This window comes from Megalobrama amblycephala, linkage group LG24, assembly GCF_018812025.1.
Source record: "Megalobrama amblycephala isolate DHTTF-2021 linkage group LG24, ASM1881202v1, whole genome shotgun sequence".
Lineage (NCBI taxonomy): Eukaryota > Metazoa > Chordata > Actinopteri > Cypriniformes > Xenocyprididae > Megalobrama > Megalobrama amblycephala.
Window position 1 is genome coordinate 22,822,871 of NC_063067.1, and position 9,521 is coordinate 22,832,391.

General features: G+C 37.0%; 1 protein-coding gene across 1 annotated transcript; it reads right to left on the reverse strand.

The window, feature by feature from the left end:
• Positions 1 to 1,588: 1,588 nt before the first annotated feature.
• Positions 1,589 to 7,633, reverse strand: cnbpa (CCHC-type zinc finger, nucleic acid binding protein a). The gene is made up of 5 exons (XM_048178476.1): positions 7,480 to 7,633; positions 6,231 to 6,342; positions 6,081 to 6,146; positions 5,780 to 5,978; positions 1,589 to 2,577 (listed from the first exon to the last, which is right to left on the reverse strand). The coding sequence occupies exons 2-5, from the start codon at positions 6,337 to 6,339 to the stop codon at positions 2,460 to 2,462; spliced, it is 492 nt and encodes a 163-aa protein (XP_048034433.1). The 5' UTR covers positions 6,340 to 6,342; positions 7,480 to 7,633; the 3' UTR covers positions 1,589 to 2,459.
• Between the last annotated feature and the right edge of the window lie 1,888 nt (positions 7,634 to 9,521).

The window sequence follows — 9,521 nt, forward strand, 5'->3', positions numbered from 1 at the left end:
GTCTTTTAAAACTTTCTGTTCAAAACTGATTTTTTTTTTTTATGTAACCCTTTATCTTTTGGTGAATGGAATTGCACTCACTAACCTAAATTGTACCCAATACCACAATCCAGAAAAGCCTTTATGGAATTATTATTATTTTTTTTTTCAATACTTTTCCAACAATGAGGCTAAGATTTTAAATTCCCAATTGTACCAGAACCAAAGGAATTCCACTTTAAAAGTCTTAATGGAGTATATCCTTCCAGAGGATTTTTAAGATGTCGATTTGGTCTTGATGTTAACAATTGCTCTTTTTGTGTTGATCAGATTTAAACAACTGAACAGCTTTTTTATGATTGTAAATTTGACCCTGCCTTTAGAAGGATTTGCATTACTGGTCATTCCCTAAATTTTAAGATTTATCTGTATTAAAGAAAAATGGTAACACTTTACAATAAGGTTTAATAGTTAACATTAGTCAACTACGTTAGTTAACATGAACTAATAATGCATTTCTACAGTATTTATTAATCTTAGTGAATGGTAATTTCAACATTTACTAATACATTATTAAAATCGAATGTTGCATTTGTAAACATTAATGCAATGTGAAGTAATGAAATGGGAATATATGACAAAGAGGTGGATTTTTATCAACAAAGACAAATACAGTAACGGATGTATTGCTTCATGTTAATAACTGTTAACAAATCAGAAAATGTAATATTTAGTACTTTTATAAAAGATGAAACATGACTTAGTAATAAACATTATACTTGGGTAAATTCTTTCTTACATTCCTGAAAACGCTTCCAAAATTTTTAAATATTTCATAAGGAACTGTCATTATTACTTTTTGCTAAAATTAATACACAAAATGAATTCCTTGAACTTCTGTAATTTGATAAGATCCTAAACTTGCAGAGAACCCCTGGTCACTTATTTTTATTACTTCAAATAAAGTATAAACGCTTGTTGTCTGGTGAAGAAATTGTTCTATTTTTACTAGGCTATTTATGGTTGCTAGGTTTATATTGTTCAATGAAGTTCTTGGTGTAATAGTTATTTTTAAGAAATGTATAATAAATAAGCAAGATGCCCTGTTGAAATATGTGAGATGTATTGGTTTATTTAAACTGCAAAGGTAAAGCATAAATTAAAATGATTGTGACCGATGTGAAGGAGAATTTATCCATGCTCAGGATACACCCGTTCCATCCTCACTCCTCGTTCCGGGCCTGCTCATGGTGCAATCAGAGATGTTCTGGGTCACAGGCTGGAGGACAGAGGAAGCATCTATTTGAGTGTTGAGAAGCACCCGAGGTGTTTGCAGGGAGTTCAGAAACAGTGACACGGACATAGAGAAGAACTCCCGCTGGAGGGACTTTGCAGAGCTTTTTCATGCTCAAACAGCAGTCCCCTTTAATGTGTAAACTTTTCAGTGCATGTTATTACTAAATGGGCCAATTGTGTCTGTTAACATTCAATAATTATCAGTGTGTTTTTAATGCACTTCAGAAAATATAAAGTTGGTTTTGATATTTAAGACCCAATTTTTCATGATTTCATATTTTTCTAGATCATAAACTCATGAATGCAGGCAGACTCCCCATCCTCCTCCAGCTTTATTGACAGTTTAAAATTACATATCTATGTTCTAGGACTTAAGTTGCAATTTCCTCCGACTTAAAAACTGAATACAAGCACTGATATTCTTACAGTAGTCCAAGTGATATTGTACAAAAATATCTGATTTCTGTGAAAACATTCTTTTTGCAAATTGTTGCTAATTCCACGTGTCTCTCTATTGTTCTGGATAATTTAAGGTAGAAAGGACTAAAATTACTCTGTAACTTCCAGCATTAACAAGCATCGGTTGATGAACCTGCAAACATGACTTTAGAAAAATGCCAAACAAAATAAAAATGCCAAAAAAAAAAAAAAAAAAAGAAAAGAAAATATATGACTTCTGAAATTCAAATTAATTGAAAATATCAATATAACATTTCCATAGACAGACACGTTGCCGTAATGGACCTCCTGCGATGACAATGGTTTTGTCTGTCCTCTTAAGCCAGCTTACACTTTTCTCCATATAACCACAAAAAGAAAACTAAACGCCAGAATTGATTCTTCACCTGACTTCTCTCTTACATTTCATCTGAGGTTCACTTCCGTGATCCCAGAGGTCCCCCGTAGCGCACAACGTCCCAGTAACGGATCTTCTCACCAGCGGCGTGGAAAGGGGTCCTTTAACCGAGCGTCATACATTACACCTCTACCTAAATAAACATCTCATTTTAAACGCAATATGATTTTTTTTTACCCCTCTTCTTTATAACAAAGGAAAAACAAAACTCAAAGCTGCTCACTGGCCTGAGAAAGGCCTCTGTTTGCCAGGCTTTGGCCAATGAAGAGGATTTAGAGAAGAGAAACAACCATCAATCAGGAAAGGAGGGGGCGGCAGAGGAAAGGAGTTACGCAGACGCTTCAATGGTGCACTCTCTCGCCAGATGACCGGTCTTGCCGCAGTTGTAGCAGTTCACCTCAGTGGCCTTGCTGCACTGCACCGCCACGTGACCAATCTCACCACACCTGTGAATCAACACGCATTTCAGTTTTCTGACCAATTCAAGCCCTTCATCCAGCACTCTGTTCGGCAGTAGCAGTAGTTCAAAATGTAAACATGTTATGTACTTAGGGCTGGGCGATATATCGCATGCGATTGTCACGCGCATTTCGTCAGTAAAGCCGGTTCCCTGATTACCGCTAAATCGCCATCACCTGCTTTCAAATGGAGCGGCATTTAATAGACAGAGCCGTAGTTCACTGACAAGCCTACGCAATATCGCGTTCATATTGCAGATGAATCGCCTTTCGATAATGAACGCGATATTGCGTGGCTTGTCAGTGAACTACGGCTCTGTCTATTAAATGCCGCTCCATTTGAAAGCAGGTGATGGCGATTTAGCGGTAATCAGGGAACCGGCTTTACTGACGAAATGCGCGTGTCAATCGCATGCGATATATCGCCCAGCCCTATATGTACTATCGCTCATGTCTTCCCAAACTTGTGTGCCTGATATCTTTTCTGCTGAACCTAAAAAGGACACATTGTTAAAAAGAGTCACATAGCTCTCAGCAACAAAATGAGTCTACAATGACAACATCCATAGCATACACTCACATGGTGAATACTGTTCGAATTCTACACACAAAAATACAGACACTAGTGATGCTGCGAAATAAATTCTAGGCCGAAACTGAAAATTCTGAATGCAAAAATGTATTGATACAGGTATTTTAGTCAGGTATTGTATCAAAGTCATAATTTAGGTATTGTGACACCAGAGTGTAGCGGATCAGTGAACCAGCGTCATTTTACCAGAGTTCTACCTGGATATACCACAGCAGCCCAGTAGGGCTATTGCAAACAGAAACAAGTCTACTACAAAGAAATTTCATGTTGACACGTTATTTGAGCGGACGTTGCTTTTTTTCTGATGAGTATGAGCGTTACATGAGTGGAGCGTTTGTTTGGGCCATGAGAGACTGAGCCGAGTGCACATACATAGAGAAGGGCGTCACACCACGCAGTGATAACAGCTAGAGCCAGAGTGAAACCTGAGCGCTGAACACTGAGGGGTGGTATTTCCGGCCATTTTTCTCTTTCGATAATTTTCGCTGGCTAAAATTTTGGTGATGCCCATGGCAAAAGGAGGCCTTTTCTTGCAAAAATGCCAGCAAAATTATTTTTAAAAAATGCCCCAAAAATTCAAGATATAGGGCAAAAAATGTCCCTGTGCAAGTTTCTTGTTTTTAATATTTATAATTGGATAGTTACCAATACCACACACATGAGAAAGAGTGCAGTTTTCACTGGGATCAACACTGTTGCAAAAGCGATATTGATTTTATACAAGTTCAATAAATGAGAAGTTAATGAGGTGAATCATATTAAAAGAAATTGAAAGATATATATAAATATTGTAATAATACTGTAATATTGTCAGTTTTGGCTCCATTTCACCAACGAAAATTGTTTGAAACAGATCCACAGTAGAGCCATTGAGCGCCTCAGAGCAACACAGTGATGTTTTGTTACTGAATGAATCGGTCTAATGAATGACTCAACGACTCACTCATGAAGACAGTAGGTGTGTTCAACTTGAATCAGTCTGCGTAGCGCACTTGCCCAGATGTCAATTGAACACGATGTTATGAGATCGCTGGATGAGAATAAGCTTTTGCAGCACTCAGTTATCAGTAAGTAAAATGTTTGCTCTTGATGTAGCCTCGTATTCATATTGTATTAGGCCCACTAATTCCTATTAAATCATTCTAGGCCTAATCCATTCTCCAATTTTTATTTCTTTGCTCTAAATGCCTGGTCATTACACTGCCCAAAGTGCTATCGGAGGGGCTGAGAGAGTGACGAAGAGTGAATGCCGTTATGCCGTAATTGTAATAATGGTTTTTGTCAAAATGATAGAAAGTGTGGAAAGTGGTACAGAGAAAGTGTTTAAAATAAACTATTAAAGGGTTAGTTCACCCAACAATGAAAATAATGTCATTTATTACTCACCCTCATGTCGTTCTACACCCGTAAGACCTTCATTCATCTTCGGAACACAAATTAAGATATTGTTGATGAAATCCGATGGCTCAGTGAGGCCTCTAAAGACAGCAATGCCACTGTAAATCTTAAGATCCATAAAGGTACTAAAAACATATTTAAATCAGTTCATGTGAGTTCGATGGTTCTACCTTAATATTATAAAGCGACGAGAATACTTTTTGTGCGCCAAAAAAAAAAAAAAACTTTTCAACAATATCTCATGATGGCCGATTTCAAAACACTGCTTCTGAGCTTTACGAATCGAATCAGTGATTCAGATCTCCTATCAAACGGCTAAACTGCTGAAATCACGTGACTTTGGCACTCCTAATCTCTGATTTGATTCGTAAAGCTCTGAAGCAGTGTTTTGAAATCGACCATCACGAGATATTGTTGAAAAGTCATTATTTTGTACTTTTTGGTGCACAAAAAGTATTCTCGTCGCTTTATAATATTAAAGTAGAACCACTGAACTCACATGAACTGTTTTAAATATGTTTTTAGTACCATTATGGATCTTGAGAGAGGAAGTACCATTGCTGTCTATGGAGGCCTCACTGACAGCCATCGGATTTAATCAAAAATATCTTAATTTGTATTCTGAAGATGAACGAAGGTCTTACAGGTGTAGGATGACATGAGGGTGAGTAATAAATTACATTATTTTCATTTTTGGGTGAACTAACCCTACAAGAGTGAAAGATGAGATAATGTTAGAAAAAGCATACAATGATTTTGGGGCTGTTTACACGACACCATTTTCAATTAAAAACTTATTTTAAGTTTTTGCAAACAATACTGTTATTGTCTCTATGGTAAACTAGAAAAACTTGAATTTGTGAATATGGCGATGTTACGTGCATTATGTGTTCAGACTAAAGGTGCGTAGTGTTTCCTTACAAAGTGACATCGCCAACTACTGGCAAGAATAATACAGCATTTTTAGTCGTTTTCACAGAGCCGTGTGAACAGGGATCATTTTGACAATGTTGTTGTCTGCATGCAAATAACAGCAAGGATTTTCTTTTTAATTTTTAGTACATTGTTGTCACGTAAAAGTACCCTTTGTCTGTTTCTTTGAAATGGTCCTCCTTTTGGTTACAGCATAAGGGCGAGTAAATAAATAATTCTTATACTTGGGTGAAGTATTTCTTTAAAGACTTGTTGGAGTTGACTTACCGGTAACATTTCACCTTGTCACATAATTTCTGGATGTGTCCGAACCCCCCGCAGGAGTAGCACTTCTGCTCGTTGGCGTGATCACAATCGCGGGCCACGTGACCGGCTTTGCCGCAGTTATAGCAACACTGCTCTCTTTCCTTTTTGGGCTCTTTACAGTCTCTGGAAATATGGCCACTCCTGTGGCAATTGTAGCATGCTGTGTTTAAACAACAACAGAAACCCTTTAATCAACACTGTAGAGGACCAACGATGGCAAAATTTATAATTAACGGAAGTGTGATGAGACGGAGCATCTTACCATCCTCCGTCTGTTCACAGTCTCTGGCGATGTGGCCCTGCTCTCCACACCGGTAACAGAACAGATCTACAGAGAGAGAGAGAAGACACATTAGTCAGCACTGCTTTAGGACAAACGCAGCGTGTGTTTAAATGACTCCAGCATTCCTACCCTTTCCTCGTCCCCGGCCCCTGCCACGACCGCGGCCGGCGTTAGGACAGTTTTTGATCCAGTGTCCGGAGCGGCCACATCCAAAGCACTCACTGGTACTCATGTCCATTATCTGTGGAAATGACGTCACAAACTCTGTCATCATTAATGCCAAACACAGCGTTACAGATCTCTCGTAAAAACACATTAAGTTTGTTACAAGGTTTAAAAGTTCATGTGGTAACCTCAAGCTGCAAAGACGAACATTAACAAGAAAAAAACGTCTATGTTTAGGATTTTTTTTACATCGAGGCATTATTTTTCATAACAATTATAAGTGTTTCTATACATGCAGTTTCTGTATCCACATAATCTAAGTTCATTCATTCCTTCTCAAAAACACATTTTCAGTGACAACTCTCATGATTGATATACATATTTCTAGGATAGTCGATACAATATTACTGGAATTGAACTTTGTTGTGTGAACTTGCTAACATAATTGTTACACCCAACTTTAATGACTTAAATAATCCAAACAAACATAAAAAGCCCTTCCCAAGCTCATATGAAGGATGACTGTAAATGGGAATGCTGATGGCACATGGCACGTGTCCTAGCGTCAATGCTACTGCTAAAGACTAGCAAACCTAGCAGAATTAACATTGAAAACAATCATAAACACTAATAAATATATTTAAACTGAGGTGTTATGAAAAACTAAACATCTGCGTGATGTTTTAACACCTGTACTAATCCTCAAATCATACACCAGTGTATGGAAACGCAGTAACTGCTCTCAGTTACAATAGAGCACAGCCTGCATATGAAATCAATAATACATGCGTTTATAGATATTACTTATAGGGAATAAAATGACACACGACTGAAGGAAAGTCACGTGTAGACGCTCCACAACCTCAGAGCCTCAACACTGGGCCTCATCATTCTAGTTCAACACAAAAACTTCACAAATACACTCAATTCTATCAATATTCTGCCGTGCTGTGTGTATTTATGATCTGCTGTGGGTTTTATTTTAGGAATCGCACACGTGCACGTGCACTTATATGAGACTTTCCCGCGCAGGCACGAGCTGCTGCAGGCCTCAGCTAGCTCAACGCACGTGATTAAACACGCACTCGCTACACACACGAACCCCGCGGTCAACATAATCAAAGACAGTGTTAAAGATGTAACTGATCATTAAGTTAATATGAACGAAACCAGTTGGAATTGTGAGTTTATCGCTAATAACATGTGTACTCACCTATAACGGAACACTAGCCTGTTAGCTGTGACTCACTGCTGTTTACTCCTCCCTTCAGCACTGCGCATGAATCCACTGAGCGACAGATACAGTAGCCAATAAGAGATCCCGATTTAGAGCGGGATAACCAATGAGGATCGAGCGCCTGGAGACACCCCTCCGTTCTGTCCAATCACTGATCGAAAAGATACACCGTCCTGCCCACACAAACAACCCTGTTGAAAATGTTTAGAATAGGATATTATCGTTAGTTATCTTCTCTAGCCGGGTTTTTCAAAACTAGTCTCCAAGTCTGTTTTTTTTTTTTTTTTTTTTTTACAGTCTATGAGTAGGAGTAACGTTAGTGTGCGGACAACTTCTGTAGGTGGCGTACTAGCATACTACTCTTACTATTTCTGTCATATTTTATGAGTAGTATGCTAGTATGCTGTTTTGAATTCAACCATATTAATTTATTATGATACAGAATTAGCGTCACGCTATTAAAAACTGCATCCATGTCCACATTTACCGGTAAATGTCAAGAAAATCTAGACCTATCTATTAGTATACCATGTGTACTAAGTATGCTCCTCTTTTAGTACACTCTGCATTCAGTCAACCAACTATAGTCAATCAAAATGGCTTAAACCTCATTGTATATCTTGGCACAGCATTTGGACTTTACCATAATTTCTAATAAAGTAAAATAAATCATTTACAAAATTATTTATAGATGTTATCCTGTAAATGTAGCTATTAGTAGATATATCCATACTGCCTGTGATAAATGTACTTTTTGTAACACATCATCTGAGGATATTGAACATTTATTTTTTTATTGCCCTTTTTCTATTTCTTTGGACTGACTTTAAAATAGACATAACAAAAAATTTAAACAGAACTCTTGATTTAGAACCCCATGACATTTTACTTTGTTTTCATTTTACTTTGTTATTAATCTTTTAATTATTTTGGCAAAGTTTTATATTCATATGACAAAAATAACTCAAAAGAAACCCTCATATATTACCTTTTATAACAATATACAATATATTTTGAAACTCTTTCAAACATGAGATCACAGAACAAAAAGCTTATAAAAACAATACAAATTCTAAAGCTTTTCAAATTCATGTAACTGCCCTAATAATATGTTGTACTTTGCATCCTATTATTCTTTCTTTTTTTTAATTGTTATTTTTTTGTATACATTTTCTTTTTGTATTTTATTGTTGGTAGCCTACTCTTTGTTTTATATGCTCTGATATGTATTACAATGTCTTATATTGTAAAATAAAACACACACACACACACACACACACACACACAAAGAGAGCGAGATAAAGATATGATAAATATTAATAATTAATATAAGATCTTAGACAAAGAATATATCTGATGTTTGAATCTCTGAGTGAAATGCTTCTGAAATGAATCCTTTGTAAACCGTCACCTAGGCTATGTGAGCCATTCATATTCCGTTCATTACTTTATGAATATAATTTAAAAATAAGTTAGCCATGTTGCTTAAAGCAGAATTAAGTAACTTTTTTTACCTTCATAAATAGTTTTCTAAGTCCTTACGATGGTTAATTGACTTGTAGTGGTGTGTTTGAGGCGTTCACTAACTCCCTCCCAGAAAACAGCACTTGCAAGTTGAGCTTCGCCGACCCGACACAATCTCGTCTCATGTTCACGTTCACGCAAGAGTGATAAAATGCATTACGGTAATTCAATTATATTATGACTTAGACAATTTCGAAAATTACCCACCTCCATCGAGATTTCTTGTACCGTATTTGCAAAACTACTGCGCTGGTGAGTGTTGTAGTCTTTGTAGTCCAGAGCTGCGCTTGGAGTATTTACGACAGTGTGATTCACTGAAGGAACCTGTAGGGGGAGCTTCGCAAATCTTACTGAGTTCCGCTTTAATATCACGTAAAATCGTGAAAATGAATAGTTGGTTGTTTGATTAACAAAATAAACAAAATAACGACTTGTATAGTGATGGCCAATTTCAAAACACTGCTTCAGGAAGCTTCGGAGCATAATGAATCAGT

What these genes read in the sequence shown, in the direction of transcription:
- cnbpa (XM_048178476.1), bottom strand. Translation starts at nt 6,339, where the DNA reads ATGGACATGAGTACCAGTGAGTGCTTTGGATGTGGCCGCTCCGGACAC. An exon ending in GGGCCGGGGACGAGGAAAGG is followed by an intron (nt 6,147 to 6,230) that starts GTAGGAATGCTG and finishes CTCTCTCTGTAG; the next exon opens with ATCTGTTCTGTTACCGGTGT. An exon ending in GACAAGGTGAAATGTTACCG is followed by an intron (nt 2,578 to 5,779) that starts GTAAGTCAACTC and finishes GTTGATTCACAG; the next exon opens with GTGTGGTGAGATTGGTCACG.